The sequence below is a fragment of the Schistocerca gregaria genome, chromosome 8, assembly GCF_023897955.1.
Source record: "Schistocerca gregaria isolate iqSchGreg1 chromosome 8, iqSchGreg1.2, whole genome shotgun sequence".
Classification (NCBI taxonomy): domain Eukaryota; kingdom Metazoa; phylum Arthropoda; class Insecta; order Orthoptera; family Acrididae; genus Schistocerca; species Schistocerca gregaria.
In genome coordinates this window covers 322,498,456-322,521,341 of record NC_064927.1, presented here as the reverse complement: position 1 = coordinate 322,521,341, position 22,886 = coordinate 322,498,456, and the positions used below count along the sequence as shown (strand labels likewise).

Genomic DNA, 22,886 nt, shown 5'->3' with positions numbered 1-22,886 from the left:
GTAAAATTTCCTGCTCTTTCCTTGTATTTATCTTATCTGCTGCCCTGTGCTTTGAAGTCTCCTACTATTAATTTTATGTGGTTCTTAAGTTCTGTAGCCTTCTGACACAAATATATTCTCATCTGCATTCTGGTTTCCTGAAGTGCTAATATTAGTATATTGCATATTTTTAACATATCTGTCATTTGCTTAAGTTTCCTAATCTTTAGTAAGGTGTTGTTGTTCATGTGCCTAGCAGATGTTTTTATCTTGAGCCTTATGTAATAAATTGCAGGAAACTCAGATTCTTTTTACCTCCTAGAATACTTTTCCATTCATTGTTTACCTTCATGTCTTAGTTGAAAGTAGATTAGGGAGGGATCTCAAATTGCTCCTTGGGATGTTACATCTGTGATTTCATTGCCAGATGGGTTTTAGCAGGCAGCCCATTATGGGAGCAGACACCTTTTGCAGCTGATCTCTTTGGTAACATATGCTACTGACTTTTGCAGCCACCATACTGATCATATTGCCAGTTGTTGCAGGTCAGACACAATGTGGATTTTTGGGTTGCTTTTACTACTAGATCTACCATACTGAGGTGCAGCCTAGCCTCTGCACCTTTACACTGAGGGATCACTGTCAGGAGAAAATGACTCATCCACTTTCTTTGCCATTGACATTGATACCTTCATCTGCCACAGAAGCTTCTGATCATCTTTGTTTCCTCTCCCATGTTGCTGACTATTTAACGTTCTGTCAGCCATTACCAAGCAACCAGTTATTAGGAATAGACTGTCCCACATCATACATCTGGATAATTGCGTACTGAGACCCCTGCCACATCAAGGCTTAGTCCATGTGAGGGGGGATGCAGAAATAACTTGTAAGAACAAAATTTTTATGGTGAAATTGTGTATTTCATTGTATTTTAAGCATTGTTCACTTGCACTCATCATATGTGGACATGTTTCAGTCATCATTATTTTACATCCATTATACATATTAATTCCCTTTTCCTGAATTGCTACTTGAAAATTGATGTGTGAATATGTGCATGTTTTCTGCCCTGAAGGCAGCTTTTGCCAGAGCTCCAATGTGTCAGTGTGACATTATTTATAATTATATAGATGTATGACAGATACATAAAATTAATAAAAATATATCTAAAATAAAATAAAAAGCTTTCTAGAGAATGAAGCAAGTAAATGTGAAATAATGTATATATTCAGACTGAAGTGATGGATGAAAATTTGTACCAAAGACAGGTTTTGAACCTGGGCATCCTGCTCATTAGGCAGATGTTCTAACCACTACACCACAATGGCACAGTGCCTTTACGCAACTACACGGACTACCCTAGTGAACACCCCTCCTCCATCCAAACACCCGTACACACCTCAGCACACTTGGTATTCCTCCTAAACTCAAACAGCATTGAAGAGGCTCTCAAACTGTACTGAAATAGCACCCCAGCATCGAATGAAACTGGGCTGCTGTTCCAATATAAAATATCTTCCTGATAAGCAGGAGACCTGAATTCGATTCTCAGCCTTGATACATATTTTGATTCATCACTTTAGGCGGCATAAATACATTATAGATGTTTGAGAACAAAAAGGCCTCTGGAACTATATAGTTTCATTTGATTAAATGAGAAATTGTTGCAGGACAAAGACATTTTATCCGTAAATATTTCCATGTCTCATTCTGTGCTGTTAAGTTTCACCTTTATCTGATATTTACTGAATGCAAGACATATTACTAAGTTGCTTATCTATTATTATGGTTTTTCTTACTTTTTCTTATACCTTGGTATAGGTGCACATGAAAGAATACAGAAGCTTGTTTGCAGCTGTACTTGGCAAATACATCCGTGCAACTGTAGTTCCACGCCACAGATTATATGAAGTTGATGTAGTAGATGGAACTGGGGAATATGAGGAGCAGTACAGTTGTTGGCCACCAGCTGTTGCCATGATCTTTATCAGTATCATAGAGGTATGCGAATTTATTGTGAATGTATTTGTAGTAAAACTGCTTCTGTCATATAACAATAACTTCAGTGACTGCACTAAAATGAAAGAAGAATTTTAATAAAAGACTGAAAGTAAACTAGATGTCACTGCATAGTTTTTACTATCTTGATGGTAGTGAGAAGAAGGGTAGGAGAAGTGAGCTGACAGTATGCATTGTATCTTACAATAATTCACAACTGATTAATCATAGAGATCAGATTACAGAGAATAACTGAAACATTTATGCCAGTCAGCCCTTATTTCTGATAACTGGGAATTCAACTTTTAAACAAACCAAAATATGCAAATCTAATTAATTATGTTTCAGAAGGAAAGTTGCTATTCACCATATAGTGGAGATGCTGAGTCGCAATAGGCACAACAAATAGATTCACACAATTATAGTTTTCGGCCATTAAGGCCTTTGTCAGCAATAGAAACACACACACACACACACTTGCGCAATCACAACTAGCAAGTCGTAAAACTGTTTAGCTTGTGTACATAAAGACAACTATGTTTTACATGCATACAAAGTACACTGTGTGCCCACTCAGCATGCATGCTTGAGGGGTACCAATAAGATCTAGGAATAATAACTGGGAAATGATTGTATGTGGAGATTTCAATATAGATTTTGTCTCAGATTTGACTTTCAGAGTAACATTCCAAGCAAGAATTCTGATTAAATAGATGTGAGCTTCATAATAAATGGTTTATCTATCCAAAATGGTCAAATGCCAGCAATAAAGTATCCCCATCAATCAGGTTTAACTAAAACAGGAGCTTAGAAAAAATTTCACAGAATTGTAAATACTGACTCACTTGCACTATTCAAAGAGAAATTACAGGACGAAAAATGGGTTGAAGTTTACCAGGGACTCACAGGGGATGAAGAATTCAATTACTTTACTAAAATATTCTTACAACACTATGAGTCCAGTTTTTCTTTACATCAGAATAGGGAAAATTGCAATGGGGAAGCCGAGAAGAATGGTAGCTACCTCTAGGTTACAGACTGGGCTGTTTGCAGTGAAACAGTTGTAAGCCTCTTCCATTATTCTCCTCACTGGTTTTCAGCCTTGTAATACTATAGCTTTTCACTGGCAAACATCACAACTTTTTAAGAGTCTTCCAGGTCTTTGGCAAATCATTTCCATATGGTAACAACAGAAATTTCCCAAATACCAAACCTTGTGAATCACATATTTAATGTACATTCACCTGCATATAACTGTTTCCTATAGCTTTGGATGGCATGTTTTCGTGAATATTTCAGAGCTGTGGAATAGATAATCTAACAATTTTGCAATAATTAGCAATATGAATTAATAAAACAGTTACTATTGCCAAAAGTGAGTCACGTGACTTCCTAAAAATGAAAATAAAACAGTAAAACTACTTGAATTGTTCAAACATCAAAAACATTGAAAGAACACACAAATTATTTGTGCAGCAGAATAGATTGTGTACGTTTTAATTGTATAAATTAAGGAACAGTATGAGCAAACAGCTATTGCCCCGCTCATATTTTACTTTCTTCCATTCTCATTTGCATTATGGCATATTGCTCTGTGGCAATTCCCCATGATCTAAATGTATTTTCAGATGGCAGAAGAAGGCAGTTAGATGTTTAGTTGGATTATCACCCAAAGAGACCTCCAAAAACCCACTTTGAATTTCTAAGCATAATGACAGCATGGCAGAGAAAATTTTTCAATAAGCTACCACACTGAGCTCTTACAGTGACACTAAATAAATGTTGTTGTGGTCTTCAGTCCTGAGACTGGTTTGATGCAGCCCTCCATGCTACTCTATCTTGTGCAAGCTTCTTCATCTCCCAGTACTTACTGCAACCTACATCCTTCTGAATCTGCTTAGTGTAGTCATCCCTTGGTCTCCCTCTATGATTTTTACCCTCCACACTGCCCTCCAATACTAAATTGGTGATCCCTTGATGCCTCAGAACATGTCCTACCAACCGATCCCTTCTTCTGGTCAAGTTGTGTCACAAACTTCTCTTCTCCCCAATCCTATTCAACACTTCCTCATTAGTTATGTGATCTACCCATCTAATCTTCAGCATTCATCTGTAGCACAACATTTCGAAAGCTTCTATTCTCTTCTTGTCCTAACTATTTATCGTCCATGTTTCACTTCCATACATGGCTACACTCCATACAAATACTTTCAGAAATGACTTCCTGACACTTAAATCTATACTTGATGTTAACAAATTTCTCTTCTTCAGAAACACTTCCCTTGCCATTGCCAGTCTACATTTTATATCCTCTCTACTTCGACCATCATCAGTTATTTTGTTCCCCAAATAGCAAAAATACTTTACTACTTTAAGTGTCTCATTTCCTAATCTAATTCCCTCAGCATCATCCAACTTAATTTGACTACATTCCATTATCCTCATTTTGCTTTTGTTGATGTTCATCTTATATCCTCCTTTCAAGACACTATCCATTCCGTTCAACTGCTCTTCCAAGTCCTTTGCTGTCTCTGACAGAATTACGACGTCATCGGCAAACCTCAGCATCTTTGTTTCTTCTGCGTGGATTTTAATACCTACTCCGAATTTTTCTTTTGTTTCCTTCACTGTTTGCTAAATATACAGATTGAATAACACTGGGGAGAGACTACAACCCTGTCTCACTCCCTTCTCAACCACTGCTTCCCTTTCATGTCCCTCGACTCTTATAACTTCCATCTGGTTTCTGTACAAATGTAAATAGCCTTTCGCTCCCTGTATTTTACCCCTGTCACCTCCAGAATTTGAAAGAGAGTATTCCAATCAACATTGTCAAAAGCTTTCTCTAAGTCTACAAATGCTAGAAATGTAGGTTTGCCCTTCCTTAATCTAGCTTCTAAGATAAGTCGTAGGGACAGTATTGCCTCACGTGATCCAACATTTCTACAGAATCCAAACTGATCTTCCCTGAGGTCGGCTTCTACTAGTTTTTCCATTTGTCTGTAAAGTATTCGCATTAGTATTTTGCAGCTGTGGCTTATTAAACTGATAGTTCGGTAATTTTCGCATCTGTCAACACCTGCTTTCTTTGGGATTGGAATTATTATATTCTTCTTGAAGTCTGAGGGTATTTCGCCTGTCTCATACATCTTGCTCACCAGATGGTAGAGTTTTGTCAGGACTGGCTCTCCCAAGGCCGTCAGTGGTTCCAATGGAATGTTGTTTACTCTGGGGGCCTTGTTTCGACTCAGGTCTTTCAGTGTTCTGCCAAACTCTTCACGCAGTATCGTATTTCCCATTTCATCTTCATCTACATTGCCCTTTTATAGACCCTCTATATACTCCTTCCACCTTTCTGCTTTCCCTTCTTTGCTTAGAACTGGGTTTCCATCTGAGCTCTTGATGTTCATACAAGTGGTTCTCTTATCTCCAAATGTCTCTTTAATTTCCCTGTAGGCAGTATCTATCTTACCCCTAGTGAGATAAGCCTCTACATCCTTACATTTGTCCTCTAGCCATCCCTGCTTAGCCATTTTGCACTTCCTGTTGATCTCATTTTTGAGACGTCTGTATTCTTTTTTGCCTGCTTCATTTACTGCCTTTTTATATTTTCTCCTTTCATCAGTTAAATTCAATATTTCTTCTGTTAGCCAAGGATTTCTACTAGCCCTCGTCTTTTTACCTACTTGATCCTCTGCTGCCTTCTCTACTTCATCCCTCAAAGCTACCCATTCTTCTTCTACCATATTTCTTTCCCCCATTCCTGTCAACTGCTCCCTAATGCTCTCCCTGAAACTCTGTACAACCTCTGGTTCTTTTAGTTTATCCAGGTCCCATCTCCTTAAATTCCCACCTTTTTGCAGTTTCTTTAGTTTTAATCTACAGGTCATAACCAATAGATTGTGGTCAAAGTCCACATCTGCCCCTGGAAATGTCTTACAATTTAAAGCCTGGTTCCTAAATCTCTGTCTTACCATTATATAATCTATCTGAAACCCGTCAGTATCTCCAGGCTTCTTCCATGTATACAGCCTTCTTTTATGATTCTTGAACCAAGTGTTAGCTATGATTAAGTTGTGCTCTGTGCAAAATTCTACTAGGCGGCTTCCTCTTTCATTTCTTTGCCCCAGTCCATATTCACCTACTACGTTTCCTTCTCTCCCTTTTCCTACTACTGAATTCCAGTCTCCCATGACTATTAAATTTTCGTCACCCTTCACTATCTGAATAATTTCTTTTATTTGATCATACATTTCTTCAATTTCTTCGTCATCTGCAAAGCTAGTTGGCATATAAACTTGTACTACTGTAGTAGGTGTGGGCTTTGTATCTATCTTGGCCACAATAATGCATTCACTATGCTGTTCGTAGTAGCTTACCCACATTCCTATTTTCCTATTCATTATTAAACCTACTCCTGCATTACCCGTATTTGATTTTGTGTTTATAACCCTGTAGTCACCTGACCAGAAGTCTTGTTTCTCCTGCCACCAAACTTCACTAATTCCCACTATATCTAACTTTAACCTATACATTTCCCTTTTTAAATTTTCTAACCTACCTGCCCGATTAAGGGATCTGACATTTCACGCTCCGATCCGTAGAACGCCAGTTTTCTTTCTCCTGATAACGACATCCTCTTGAGTACTCCCCATCCGGAGATCCAAATGGGGGACTATTTTACCTCCGGAATATTTTACCCAAGAGGACGCCATCATCATTTAACCATACAGTAAAGCTGCATGCCCTCGGGAAAAATTACGGCCGTAGTTTCCCCTTGCTTTCAGCCGGTCGCAGTACCAGCACAGCAAGGCCATTTGGGTTATTGTTACAAGGCAAGATCAGTCAATCATCCAGACTACTAAAAAGGCTGCTGCCCCTCTTCAGGAACCACACGTTTGTTTGGCCTTTCAACAGGTACCCCTCTGTTGTGGTTGCACCTACGGTACGGCTATCTGTATCTCTGAGGCACACCAGCCCCCCCACCAACGGCAAGGTCCTGGTTCATGGGGGGAGGACTAAATAAATATAAGAGCATATTACAAACATGGCTAAAATGCAGTGAATTCTACACAGTTAAAGAATTCCTAGAAACTAATAATTATAACATATGTATTTCGTAAGTGATAAATAAAATTGTTTACTTCTTACATAAGCTAGTTATTTTATGTGTTATTTTTTGTATATGTAAATGATTATTGTATGAAACTTGACAACACTGTAAACTTTGATTAAGCCAATCGTATGAAAAGTACTGAGAGGCAAATATTCTATTCTATTCAAATTACATTTTGTGAATCCTAATTTCTTTTTATTGTTGCAAGAATAAGGTTCACTCAGTGCTTTCGCAAGTAGCAGTGGGTAGCGAAAGAGGCTATTGGGGGTTCTTGATGGTGGAGTTGTTTGCTCTCTGCAAACTACTGGAAGCTCCTCTCTCCACTTTCAATCACCTTCATATTGTTGTTGCAGGCTTTTCTGATGATGAAGTGCCAGGGTGGTCTTCAAGTTTATTAAGACGTGCTGTGTAAATTTATCTAATGTGATCCCCAGACTGGTATCAGGTGATCATCTGATGGAGTTGTCAGTTTGTGCGCAGATCTGGAGCTGTTTTATGAGGAAAAGAACTGAAAGACTAGCCACATATTTCTAACAGATAGGTGTGAGTCATTGTCTGTAGGACTTGCTCTCTTTCTTGAGTGGTGGTCAAGTTCTGGGTAGCTATTGAGTAGACTACTATTAATATTAGGCAGTTTGAATATTAGGAACATAACAGGTGTTCTTACCAAAGTAGGTTAGGTTTAGGAAATATTATCTTTCAGATGGAAGAAGACACCCCAAGTGCAAGTGAGACTACTTGTCTGTGAGCTGCAGTTTGTTACTTATACCAGCACCAGTGACTTCTGTCACCTGGGATCTGAGGTAATTGTTAGTCCTATGCAAAGGCTGGCTGAAGTGGTGAATGCAGCTACATTGGCAGTGGTGTCTCAGCATAGCTGTCAACTTGCAGCATCATTCCGAATATTGACATGGTCCTCTAGTCTGAATTTGAATGGAGAATCTAAACCAGAGAAACTTCTGATTCTATGATGAGGCTAGCTGTAGATTCTTCAAACTGGGCTATAGGATGGAGATTTGCCAGTCGAGTGTCCACTATTCACCAGAAATAGCCGTTCAGGTGAAATATAGATTAGTGTAGATTAAATGAAACTCCAATGCATTGGCAGTAGAACACATGATCTTACATTTCTCCAGAATGCAGTTGTCTCTGCATTATATTACAAATGGAGTGTAGATTGAACACTAAATGAGAAAGTAAAGAAATTCTTAAGACCCTCTTCAGAAGGTTTGGGTTTTTGTGTGAAAGTTTTTCTTATGGAAGTCATATATTCAAAAGTTTGCCCAGTGAAAATATTGAGACAGATAACGTGCACTGGATGTTATCTGGAAGAGTCAATCTGAAAATGTATGCTGTCCACTGGAAACTAAATACTTTAAATTATTGCTAATGAACTGCAAACAGAACTGACACTTCATTGACACAGCAAAGTGTCCACTTGTATATGATCCCCCCACCCCAAGCTGCTTTACAGTTGTGTACCTTTCTTCTTATTATGTTATCAAAGTAGAAGGCACAATGTTTCCAAGCACTTTGAATAACCTTTCATGCCATTTCGGCTAAGTACACTTTTTAAGTTATTTGTCTGAAATTCTCATCGTCTCTACCAGTGATCTTCAGCACTATTAACTGGCCTGTTTTAGTGTCATCCATCTCCTCTACTAACTCACATTCATTCACAAAAATGGAGGAAAGATATTTGGCTATTCGGAAATACTACTATCTTTCTAGAAATTTACTTTCACTGGAAAATTTACTTTTTACACATCAGCTGTTAATCCAACAGAGGTATTAGAATAGGTACCATAATATTTCCAGCAGAAATGTTTTGACACTCGGTGTATAATGAAGAAGCAAAAATAAGATCATAATGCACAACTCTGTTGCCACATTGTCATGAACAGCATATGAAATTAATAATGAGAAAGTGATGAAACATTAACCAAAACTGTGAGTAAATTGGTCACAAAAATGGAATATATCCCTATTTATTATTTAGATAAATTAATTTGGAAATTTACAAAAATTTCTTATGAGGCAGACCACTTCAGTAATGCAGTTCTTACAATGATCACTGCACTGATTGTCTGCAATGTTTCTGTTTCATGAGCACTCCATAACCATGAACAGGTTTAGCTTCATTAGTCTGGAGACAATTGTGAGTGTAGCTTGTGTGACTTGTGGTGCTCTTATGTTTAATTTATATTCTTTTGCCTCCATCCAACATGCCACATGGGATAAGTGAAAATTGTTGACATTGATAAAAATTTAGTAGTAACAGTGTGAATACTATGATCCACATTAGAAGAAAGGCAGTGTAAGTGCTATACACTTTATTGCCCCAACAGACACTAAAATCAAGGAGACAGACAACTGAGGAGAAAACCAAAGAGATAACTCAAACAAAGCCATTTAATGTCACCGAAGGTGTTGCCAGCTCATCCGTCACATAAACACAAAGAAAGCCCACACTTCTGAGAACATGTTTTGACTGCTTGAATGCCATGCAGTGCCTCTCTGGTTGAGTGGAGACCCTGGGTTGAAAGGGAATTTGTACTGAATTGTCCTGCCCACTCTCATGCATACCAGTAGCAGTATGTGGGGGTGAGAGTGCTCTTTGAGAGGAGAAGATCCTCATGACATGCGAGTGTCTGTGGCAGTTGACTCCATTGGTGATGATACCAGGGTGGCTGGTGGGATACCAGGGTGCAGGCCTGGTCAGTGGTGGCAGGTCTGAAAGCAGGCATCAGGTGATGGAGAGGCTGCGCCTGTGCAGTGTCATCTGACAGGAGCAGATCTGCTAGTTTTACCTGTTCAATGGAAAACCTGTTTGTGTTGGCATTAATTAAGAGTGCTATTGCATGAATGTCTCTTTCTAAGACTGGAAAGGAGTCAGCGCAAGGTGGCTGCAAGGATGCTTTTGTGACATCTGTCTGGAGCATTACATGCTTACATTGACTGAGGTCTTTATGAATGAAAATGGGTGGGTTTTCATGGTAAATGCCTTATTTTGTAGCCTCATTGAGCAAGCATCTTCACAAGGCAGCCCTCTTATTGTATGGAGGGAAGCTCCAATCAAAGTATATGTTGTTCACCAAGTTTGTGAGGCATTCTCTCTTATGAGAACAAACTTGTATATCATATTAAGGAAATCTTGAAAGAAGTTCCTTCCAGAATAAAAATTTACCACCTTTCCTACTAATCACTACATACGTTTCTTGGCTGAAATCTGCTATGTTTACCTTTCATGCATTTTTGGCTGTATGCAGATTTTAAGATGCTTTGCTAGATGACTCATCTTTGCAAGGAAGTCTGTAGAAACATCAAGTAAACAAGAATTGCAAGATGAACTGTATGTCATAAGGGACACTCATTCCTGACAATTAGCATGGGAAAACTGGAGAGTGTTTCTAGAAAGTAGTCCTGTAGATCATTTTAACAGACATGAAGGATGTGCTTAAATATATAAGAAAACAGAACTTGAACAAAGCTTAACTGAAGACTCTGATATAGAGTATATGGCAATGAAATATATTAATTATTGTTTAAAAATGGAATATGTACCTCTTGCACCTGTTGATATCAACGTTTCCTTTTCTATTTACCAACATTGGGTGAGTGATCACAGATGCAATCTCACTTTAAAAAAATAAAATTGAAATGTTATTTCTTTTCAACATTTTTATTGGATGTTGATTCCAACCAGTCCTATTGAGATTATATAGTTGATTTAACAATGAATGAAATCTCATACACTATTTTGCAAGGAACATAGATTACAAAAATATTTATTCTGCAGTTATTACTTAACAGACCAAAGATCAAAAACAAAAAAACATATAGTTGTTCCCAACACCCCCACAAGTTCTTGAGAAGTTAATTCATGAACACTGAAAGCCCAACGGCTTAGCGGCACCACTGATGCTTAATCTGTGGCCATGCAATCATAAAAATATCAGCCTGCTGTTTGTTGGTACTGACCAACTTGATACTGAACTTTCCCTGCAATAATTAACTCATGATGAAGAGGTGCCTCATGTCAGTGTGTTTTGGTCAAGTGTGATGTGCACCATTGTGACTCAGTGCAGAAGCGTCTGTATTTCCAAAGAATACACTGGCTTTTCACTGTGTGTAATACACAGTTCTCAGAGTAACCCCTGAAGGTATACTGCTTCTTGCACTGGTGTTGACAGGGCCTTTAATTCAACTTCTGTAGTTGACAGAGTAAACATTTGTCGCTATTTTGAATTCTATGAAACTGCTGCCTCAGCTAACTTGAAAATATAGCCAGTCGATGAGTGTCATTGATTGAGATCTGATGCATTATCGACATGATAGATGCCTTCAGTTTCAATTGTTCCTTTTTTGGGAAGTTAGTCCTACATTGACTGTGCCTTTCATGTATCTCATAATTCATTTTACTGCTTCCCACTGGATTTTTTGATAATCATAGTTGTATCTACCTACAACCTGAATATGCACTGTCCAGTCATGTGCTTTGAACCAAATATAGGAGTGACCTAGTGGATTGATAATAAGGAATGATATGTAACACAAGTTCTTCCTCAAATGAATGGCTTGCTGACAAGAAATACAATGTAAGACAAGTTTTTCCTCAATTGCCAATTTTTTTCACATTTTTTGCAGCTTCAAATGAGGTTTGAGTGGATTTGAAACCAGATTGCAATCTTCCATACAACATTTCTTGAGTAAGTTTGCTACATATTTTTTTCACTCAGTATTAATCATTTCTTGGTCTTTCTTTTTGTTTCATTCTCATCCCAAGACACCAACTAAATCTGATGAGATGTGTCATTTACACACATCAAAAAAAGTTTTGCCCACTCTTGTTCCTCGAACTCCAGAAGATAGACATTGGCTGTATCACAAAGTCCCTTTGACTGTTTAGAAATGTCACTAAACCCACACACTGCAGTGGATGATCACTACCTATGGATTATGGCTCAGAGGAACCCTGACAGCAATGCCGCCTTGTTGAATAATGCTTTTCATGCATCCGTAGGACATCGTGTTACGACTCAAACTGCGTGATGCGCAACTTCACTCCAGATGTCCACGGCGAGGTCCATCTTTGCAACCACAACACTATGCAGCATGGTACAGATGGACCCAACAACATGCTGAACAGACCGCTATGGATTGGCATCACTTTCTCTTAACCGATGGGTGTCCCATATGCCTTCAACCAGACAATCGTCAGAGACATGTTTGCAGGCAACCCAGTCAGGCTGAATGCCTGAGACACACTGTTCAGCAAATCCACTAAGGTGAAAATTCCCTGATGCTTTGGGATGGCATTATGTGGAGCCAATGTACACCACTGGTGATCATGGAAGACGCCGTAACTGCTGTATGATATGTGAATGCCATCCTCTGACCGATAGTGCAACCATATAGGCAGCATATTGGCAAGACATTCGTCTTCATAGACGGCAATTTGCGACCTCATCATATACATCTTGTGAATTACCTCCTTTAGGATAACGGCATCGCTCAACTAGAGTAGCCAGCATGTTCCCCAGACATGAACTCTATTGAACATGCCTGGGGATAGATTGGAAAGGGCTGTTTGTGGATGACTTCACCCACCAACCTATCTGAGGGATCTACAACAAATCCCCATTGAGGAGTGGGATAATCTGGACCAACAGTACCTTGATGAACTTGTGGATAGTATGCCACAACGAATACAGGTATGCATCAATGCAAGAGGATGTGCTACTGGGTATTAGAGGTACTGGAGTGTACAGCAATCTGGACCACCCCCTCTGAAGGTCTTGCTATATGGTGGTACAACATGCAATGTGTGGTTTTCATGAGCAATAAAAAGGGTGGAAATGATGTTTATATTGATCTTTATTCCAATTTTCTGTACAAGTTCCGGAACTCTTGGAACTGTCGCGATGTAAAACTTTTTTTGATGTGAGTGAATTGATTCATTAATTCTTTCTTCCACTTACTATTTTTGTTCAAAAGGTCATCATGTTGCCTTTATAAACAACCAGAATGAGTATATGTTGTCTCTCAATTCCGTAGTAAATGCAGGGACCATATTCTGACTTTTTTAGGTTCATTTTACATAATGTTACATCCAACTTCTGACATGGTACCAAACATTTGATGAATGTTTTAGACACTAAATTGTCTTCATTAGTTGATAAGCCTTTGTCTGCCAAGGAGCTGCTAAGGAGCTGCTGCATGACCACCTATGATTATCCTTCATGCCCCAAGAATTGGGGCAAGCCGACACAAGCTCATTCTGTGACAGCAACCGAAGAGATACTGAAAACCCCCCTCCCCCAGCCACCACCTACCCCAGCCTCAATTCCTCCACCACTGAACATGCCATGTGCCATCGGCACATGGAATTAAACCTGGACCTGTGAGAGATAAATGCTAGTGGCAGAGAGCAGACAGATCATTGCATCAACACCATCTGATGATGGGGGAATGATTATTCGCTGAAATATCATGGGAATTCAATGGTAATATCTGGTTGGACACCTGATAACCCTTCAAAAACATTCTAAAATTGTTTAAGACTCTGGTTTATGTCTTCCTCTCAACTAGAAGCCTGAGGTTAATGACCTGTTCTGGGTGAGATGCTACAAATTGTGATTACTGCTTCTGTACTATAGGAAGGGCTAGCTGTCCACACTATCTCAGTTAGCTGTATGAAGGAAGGTGCCATTTATGCTGACACAAGGTACGATTTGTGGCTAGTTTGCATTGAGTGGATTCAATGGCTGCCAGCAGAGTCTCCTCCACATCTCAGATGAGACCTACAGCAAACATAGTAAGTGCACACAGGTTTTCTTTTTTGATTTGCCAGTGATTTTCCCAAGGGGCTCACATTACCTGCCTGGTGTTGGACTCCTGGTGATCAACATACTCACCCTCTGTGCATGTTCAAGCTTTGCAATATCATCTACAGTGCCAACAGTCAAGATATCCCACCCTGGCTCTGATCTATCAGCAATGGCAGTAATCCATGTCTGTTGCCAAGGCATAAAGAGACAGCTGTGTGACTGACATCCACATTCACTTTGTGCTCAGTATTTGTGAATTCACCTCATCTGCCATTTACATTCACACTTGAGAGTTGACGAACTGGCCATGTTATATATATATGAGAAGTGTCATCCTATTTTCGAGAGGACACCAGAGATTTTTTGTCTTAAGTACCCCAACAACACTGCAGGCCTTGAAAGCAGCATGAAGCATATCAACAGTGGTCAGCACAGCTCGTAGCTGCTTCCAGGTAGTGGTCAATTTACATTGTACCTGCTGTGCTGGAATTTCCTTTTGTCTTCTCATTTCTACCACCAACAACATTACATTTCAGAAATTCCTGATAGCAAAGTGACAAAGTGGCATTCATTGCAAAGGGTTGAAACAGACGAACTGTCACTTGAAAGATAAAGAAAGAATATGAAAAAGAACTTCAGGGAATTTATTAAAGGGAATAAAACAAGAATGAGTGAAGCTAACTATCAAAACGTTTAATCAACACAAAGTAATAAACCTGTGTAGTAGGTCAAATTTTGTTTCTGGAAGTAACAGAAGCTGAATATCAATTACTTTCACAACAAATGGATAAAGGAATAACTCAGTACCAGAATTTTGACTCTGTCACTCACCTTAGAATGGCTATTGTTGAGGCAGTACTCCACAACAGCACATTCTTCAGGCTGTAAAAGCAACATGTGTGATCAAAATTACTGAATCTCTCACAAATTGCTTCCATGAACTGTCTGATGAGTAAAAGGCCAGATCTGTAGGGACTCTTGTAAATCCAAGCATCATGGATCATCAAATAACCATTTAAGAAATCTAGAAGTGCTACAGTCTTCAGTAGGGGGCAAAAGTTTACTTTAACTTACTGCTTATTGATGGTCCAGTGTGCATGTGAGAAAATACACTCCTGGAAATTGAAATAAGAACACCGTGAATTCATTGTCCCAGGAAGGGGAAACTTTAGTGACACATTCCTGGGGTCAGATACATCAAATGATCACAATGACAGAACCACAGGCACATAGACACAGGCAACAGAGCATGCACAATGTCGGCACTAGTACAGTGTATATCCACCGTTCGCAGTAATGCAGGCTGCTATTCTCCCATGGAGAGGATCATAGAGATGCTGGATGTAGTCCTGTGGAACGGCTTGCCATGCCATTTCCACCTGGCGCCTCAGTTGGACCAGCGTTCGTGCTGGACGTGCAGACCGCACGAGACGACGCTTCATCCAGTCCCAAACATGCTCAATGGGGGCAGATCCGGAGATCTTGCTGGCCAGGGTAGTTGACTTACACCTTCTAGAGCACGTTTGGTGGCACGGGATACATGCGGACGTGCATTGTCCTGTTGGAACAGCAAGTTCCCTTGCCGGTCTAGGAATGGTAGAACGATGGGTTCGATGACGGTTTGGATGTACCGTGCACTATTCAGTGTCCCCTCGACGATCACCAGAGGTGTACAGCCAGTGTAGAAGATTGCTCCCCACACCATGATGCCGGGTGTTGGCCCTGTGTGCCTTGGTCGTATGCAGTCCTGATTGTGGCGCTCACCTGCACGGCGCCAAACACGCATACGACCATCATTGGCACCAAGGCAGAAGCGACTCTCATCGCTGAAGACGACACGACTCCATTCGTCCCTCCATTCACGCCTGTCGCGACACCACTGGAGGCGGGCTGCACGATGTTGGGGCGTGAGCGGAAGACGGCCTAACGGTGTGCGGGACCGTAGCCCAGCTTCATGGAGACGGTTGCGAATGGTCCTCGCCGATACCCCAGGAGCAACAGTGTCCCTAATTTGCTGGGAAGTGGCTGTGCGGTCCCCTACGGCACTGCGTAGGATCCTACGGTCTTGGCGTGCATCCGTGCGTCGCTGTGGTCCTGTCCCAGGTCGACGGGCACGTGCACCTTCCACCGACCACTAGCGACTACACTGATGTACTGTGGAGACCTCACGCCCCACGTTTTGAGCAATTCGGCGGTATGTCCACCCGGCCTCCTGCATGCCCACTATACGCCCTCGCTCAAAATCCGTCAACTGCACATACGGTTCACGTCCATGCTGTCGCGGCATGCTACCAGTGTTAAAGACTGCGATGGAGCTCCGTATACCAAGGCAAACTGGCTGACACTGACGGCGGTGGTGTACAAATGCTGCGCAGCTAGCGCCATTCGACGGCCACCACCGCAGTTCCTGGTGTGTCCGCTGTGCTGTGTGTGTGATCATTGCTTGTACAGCCCTCTCGCAGTGTCCGGAGCAAGTATGGTGGGTCTGACACACTGGTGTCAATGTGTTCTTTTTTCCATTTCCAGGAGTGTATTTCCTTTGAAGCAACTCCTGACTCAATTGTGTTAGAAGCAGTGTACATTTGCCTAATGAAGAATTTAATTAAATGTGGTATTGGCTACAGCCTTGAGAAATGAAAGGATATGGTCTTTTCTATGATTCTCTCTCAAAGATATAACTACAGTGCTATGTCTATCATCAGACCAATAACTTAGCATATTTAGTGTTTGACCTTATATGCTGTTCATTGACTGGTTACAAGAAGTTCACATAAACTTCTTTGCCATGCATCAAATACACTCCTGGAAATTGAAATAAGAACACCGTGAATTCATTGTCCCAGGAAGGGGAAACTTTATTGACACATTCTTGGGGTCAGATACATCACATGATCACACTGACAGAACCACAGGCACATAGACACAGGCAACAGAGCATGCACAATGTCGGCACTAGTACAGTGTATATCCACCTTTCTCAGCAATGCAGGCTGCTATTCTCCCATGGAGACGATCATAGAGATGCTGGATGTAGTCCTGTGGAACGGCTTGCCATGCCATTTCCAGCTGGCACCTCAGTTGGACCAGCGTTCGTGCTGGACGTGCAGACCGCGCGAGACGACGCTTCATCCAGTCCCAAACATGCTCAATGGGGGACAGATCCGGAGATCTTGCTGGCCAGGGTAGTTGACTTACACCTTCTAGAGCACGTTGGGTGGCACGGGATACATGCGGATGTGCATTGTCCTGTTGGAACAGCAAGTTCCCTTGCCGGTCTAGGAATGGTAGAACGATGGGTTCGATGACGGTTTGGATGTACCGTGCACTATTCAGTGTCCCCTCGATGATCACCAGAGGTGTACGGCCAGTGTAGGAGATCGCTTCCCACACCATGATGCCGGGTGTTGGCCCTGTGTGCCTCGGTCGTATGCAGTCCTGATTGTGGTGCTCACCTGCACGACGCCAAACATGCATACGACCATCATTGGCACCAAGGCAGAAGCGACTCTCATCGCTGAAGACGACACGTCTCCATTCGTCCCTCCATTCACGCCTGTCGCGACACCACTGGAGGTGGGCTGCACGATGTTGGGGCATGAGCGGAAGACGGCCTAACGGTGTGCGGGACCGTAGCCCAGCTTCATGGAGACAGTTGCGAATGGTCCTCACCGATACCCCAGGAGCAACAGTGTCCCTAATTTGCTGGGAAGTGGCTGTGCGGTCCCCTACGGCACTGCGTAGGATCCTACGGTCTTGGCGTGCATCGTGCGTCGCTGTGGTCCGGTCCCAGGTCGACGGGCACGTGCACCTCCCGGCGACCACTGGCGACTACATCGATGTACTGTGGAGACCTCACGCCCCACGTGTTGAGCAATTCGGCGGTACGTCCACCCGGCCTCCCGCATGCCCACTATACGCCCTCGCTCAAAGTCCGTCAACTGCACATACGGTTCACGTCCATGCTGTCGCGGCATGCTACCAGTGTTAAAGACTGCGATGGAGCTCCGTATGCCAAGGCAAACTGGCTGACACTGACGGCGGCGGTGCACAAATGCTGCGCAGCTAGCGCCATTCGACGGCCACCACCGCGGTTCCTGGTGTGTCCGCTGTGCTGTGCGTGTGATCATTGCTTGTACAGCCCTCTCGCAGTGTCCGGAGCAAGTATGGTGGGTCAGACACACCGGTGTCAATGTGTTCTTTTTTCCATTTCCAGGAGTGTACATGTATCCAGGACATGAACATTGATGATTGCATGTGTCATGGCATGGCCTTCAGGTTTAATTGTTTGGATGTTCACGGTGCACCTTCGGTCTGTAGGTTCACTTAGAAGATGGGTGGAAGATGTAGAGCTGAAACATTAATGAAGTAACTGGATTTTCTACGGATGCATACCTGAAATATAAGTTTTTACATGACTCATGTTCTCTCTCTCTCTCTCTCTCTCTCTCTCTCTCTCTCTCTCTCTCTCTCTTCTTCTCTCCCCCCCCCCCCCCCCTCCCCCCCCCACACACACACAAAGTACCAGAACGCCAGGGAAATGGAAGTACATCACGAATTACTGCAAAATTTTTCTAAGTAATCAATATGAAAATCTATAGTTTGAAATATTTGTCTCTATTATGAAAAGGATAGAGTGCTACTCACCATATAGCAGAGATGTTGAGTTGCAGACAGCGACAACAAAAAGACTGTGGTCATATGTGTGTGAGGTGCGTTTTTGTGTGTGTGTGTGTGTGTGTGTGTGTGTGTGTGTGTGTGTGTGTGTGTGTGTGTGTATGGTTTTCCGCCTGCGTGTGTGTGTACATTGTCTAATTCCGATGAAGGCCTTTTTGGCTGAAAGCTACCTTCTTTGGCAGTCCCTTTGCTGTGACTCAATATCTCCACTATATGTTGAGTAGCAGTCTATCCTTTCCATAATATTGTCATTATACCATCCTGGATTTTTCTAATATTTGTCTCTGGTGGATAAGATGCTCTGTTTATCTTTGTGTAGGTTATAACATTTCTCTGGGATTTTATTGCTGTGGGAACTATGGCAGCAAATGGCCCTGCTGCTACTGCTCTTATGTATAATCCTCATAAGAGATATGAAGCATGGCGTTACCTTACGTACATGTTTGTTCATGTTGGGTGAGTTTCTCCTCTAATAATACCTACAGAAAAATTCTTGTGTGTGACTTTTATACTTTTTCAGTAGTTACTATTTTGTTCCAGTGCACCATTTTTTATTCTGTTTCCTCCAACAAATAATAGTACTTAGATTCACTTGAACCTCTATAGACATACAATATTTATGTTTTTTACTGCACATGTATCTACATTTAATGTAGCTCTTAGAAAAAAGCCTGTTATTGATTCTGTGCATTTGCACTGCAGCTATAAATTACTTTAAGAAAGCATACATGGTCATGAATGTGTGTCTTCAAATAAACAATCTTGAAAACTCAAGGCCTGTTGCATTTTCACATGCCATTATATTTCTCAGAATTTGACAAAATCACTGAAACTGCTACTTGGCAACAGAGTAATAGACACATGTCCGTCATTCAGGAACATGACTATCAGAACCTTTGTCTCTCTGCAAAGCAGAATATTGGATGGAACTGAGAGTGGAGTATGATTCTGTGGAAGTGTCAATAGTTCAGAGGATACTGTTCATTGCATTCCATTGCAAGTGGGACTTCACGAAAGATGATCTAGCTATCCATTCTTGTTACCCTAATGAAATCAGCAGTTTAGATAAAACTGCCACAGTAATACCATCATTGGAGAACAGAACAAGAAGTTAAACTGTTAGATCAAATGAGTCAGGCTTCCAATTACATAACGTTAATTTCATTTTGGTACATTCTACCTTCCAGGAGAACACTTGTGCAGTAAGATGTACATAGGCTGGCAGTTATAATGTTATGTTATGGTGACATTCATCTGGTCCACCTTGGGGCCTGTAGTTGTTATGGATGCTGCCATGAAAACTGGACTTTGCAAATATTAGAGCTAACCATTTATATACTTTCTTGGTGTATGTCTCTATCACATGTGGAATTTTTCAAAAAAACAGTTATTAATCCATATTTTAAGGCCAAAATTATTCTATAGTGGTTTTGGAAGTATGGTATTGACTTCCATTCAATGTTATGAACACTTAATTTGCCAGGCAAAGCTCACTCATCAATGGTAAACTTGAAGCTCAGAGTTCAAAACTAAGAAAAGCGACTCCTCATGACTTAACAATAATTATATGACTGTGCTTACGCGCTTAACGCCTTCCACATTTCACTATATACTGTCGTGTTTTGGAATACTTACTACGACAAACTACAACTGTCTTGCTTAGAAAAGATGAGGTAACACTATATTAGATGGTAGACTTAGTATGACAGGAACAGGAGCATTATAAAATAAGGGAAACACAACCACTCACCTATATTGAACCAATGTGTGGAGCACAGAAATGTACAACAGAAAGCATCATTCACACCAGCTTTCAAGCACTAGCTGTTTTTATAGGAAAAGGACACATACCCACCCAACAACCCATCGACACACGCACACACACACACACACACACACACACACACACACACACACACACACGACCATGGTAAGTCCCTTACCATGACTATGGGAGTATGCATTTGGGCATTTGTTTTGTTGTATGTGTGAATGTGTTTACTTTTGATAGAAAAAGAGCTAGTGGTCAAAAGCTAATGTGATTTTTTTTTTCTCTAAACATCAATATGTTTTAGGTGAGTGGTTGCTTTTCCATTTCTTTCAGGCATTGCTCTATCCAGGAATCTCCATTATTGTTTAAGAGCTTTATAATGAGGATGAATTGCTTATTTAGCTTGTAGAGTATGTACTGTGTTTAACTTGAATGAACTGCAAGTATTCATGGTGTTATCTTTACATAACATAGCCAATACCAATGAGTTTACAGTTATACTTGAGCTGCCAACGTGTTATGCTGTTTAAACCTGGAACTCAAACCCAGATACCTGCCTGTTATGGGCAGTGTTCTATCATTTGAGCTAAAATGGCATTATCTGTAAGAAACAGGTACCTATGTATGAGTCAAAATTCAACACACAGGTTTAGCTTGTCAAGTATGATCTACACAGTTTGTACACTGCAAGTTGTCAGTATCTCAGATACATATTGCCACCCAGGATTTTTCACATGGTCAAGCAACCAGTTTCCTTAATTTTATTTCCCCTGTTGTGGACTGACTGCCTTTTTTATTTACTGTAACATGTTTTGTCATACTACAACAAGAACCAGTAACACAGATTTTCATCGATAAAGTACTGTTGTAAGCCAATTCTTATGGCGGTTCAACATAGATGACATTCAGTTTCCCATTCTCTTCCAGCACACCTTCTGTGCCATTTACTTCATGCATAATACATCTTTTATGTTTCTTCTTTTCCGTTTACTAACTTATGCCATGTTTTTAGCTGCAGAAACTAGTTCTAGATGTAATCAACTAATTATTTTATCAAAATGTACACATTTTTATGTTTTGTGCATTGTACATTTGTTTTATAATCTGTTCTATGTCTACAGACTTACCAATGTCATATATTCTATTAAATAAAGAAAGAAGTAAAGGTAACCAGTCACCATGTATTACTTGTTCATTTTATAAAGATTTACAGCTCAGTGGCTGATAGGACTAGCTGTTTCAGCTGAAGGTGTATGACTTCAGACCAATATTGAATTGTTTCCACTCACTACCGACCTTAGCTTTCAATAATGTCTGCAACATGTATCTTCACTGAACCTGTCAAGAAATTCATTCAATTTCATATTCATTTACATATAATATTCCTGTGATCCCTAATTAAATGTATATGTCAGTGTTTGTTTATGAGTACATAGACAAGCTAAGCACATTGTTGTCAGATAATTATGGGTGGCTATGCCACAAAGCTACCCCCATGGTTTGAATCAGCTACTACCATGTCACCATGCCATAACTTTTCATAAGTGAACAAGCAATAGCTTTGGTTTTGAGGAGTTAACAGACATACAAACAAGACTGAAGCCATTTTTAAGCATTCAGACAAAGCTCTGAGCTTGCTAACAAAAAGCACATGTGTACAATCATGTAGCTACATTGTTTCCTCCTGCCAGGTTCAGAGGGTGATTTGAAAGAGAAGAACAATGTAAAGGGGATCAGAAGGGAAGGGTTGAAAGATGCTTATATCTTCCATCAGCAGCCAGCTCATGCAATTTATTTAACTTGAAATATTACTCCTTGAACTGCAATGGCTGCATGGTTACCAAAGTCATTAATTACTAATTGAATGATTATTCAAATAATACAAATTCATTTACTTCATTCTTAAACACCGCCAATGTAAATACAATGTAGCATTATGATCTGTGTGTATTTCTATTAATCTGCTTTTCTTAAATTGAGAAATTTCTGTGCCACAGAACAAACATCAGCCTACACTTGAGTGTGGTTGAAATAAGGGTTTTATTTAATTCATTATGATAAGTTGCCATTCTCTAAAAAAACTTCCACAGTGAAGCATACACTGTTTTTAATTTCTTCTAACTCATTGATAACTATGTGAATTACTGAATGTACTTCTACAATAATAGAATAATAAATTTACCTTCTCTTTTATGCTTAAATGAGGCTACACTAATCTTCAAAATACCCTTACAGGGTGTAGGAAATGGAGGATGGAAGCTGACCGCTAGGGTAGTAGTGGAGTTTGCCCTGATACAGGCAGGGAAAGTTTCATGTGACACATAATGAAATAGAGAAATGGGTTGTGATAAAGGCTGGGGAGGGGGCAGAGGAAAAAGGAGACTGTGGAGAGAAAGGCACATGTGTACATTAATAGAGTGAAATGCAGGGGCATGAGAACAGGGGTGGAAGTGGATATAGAATATGGGCTAGCAGAGCTTGATGTCAGGATGATTGCGAGATTGAAATATTTGTTATA

At 40.7% G+C, this 22,886-nt stretch overlaps 1 protein-coding gene across 9 annotated transcripts in view; it reads left to right on the top strand.

Moving 5' to 3' along the window:
* LOC126284839 (rhomboid-related protein 2-like) overlaps positions 1–22,886 on the top strand; it is a 79,320-nt gene that overhangs the window by 5,505 nt on the left and 50,929 nt on the right. For 8 of the 9 annotated variants that reach the window (XR_007551562.1, XM_049984060.1, XM_049984057.1 and 5 more), the window contains exons 4-5: positions 1,801–1,980; positions 18,917–19,053. Coding sequence is in view for 8 of the 9 variants with exons in the window: in XM_049984060.1 (XP_049840017.1) it covers positions 1,801–1,980; positions 18,917–19,053 (317 nt within the window). In the remaining variant the exon portion in view is untranslated. The remainder of the gene's footprint in view (positions 1–1,800; positions 1,981–18,916; positions 19,054–22,886) is intronic. The other variant, XM_049984062.1, reaches the window with a different exon arrangement.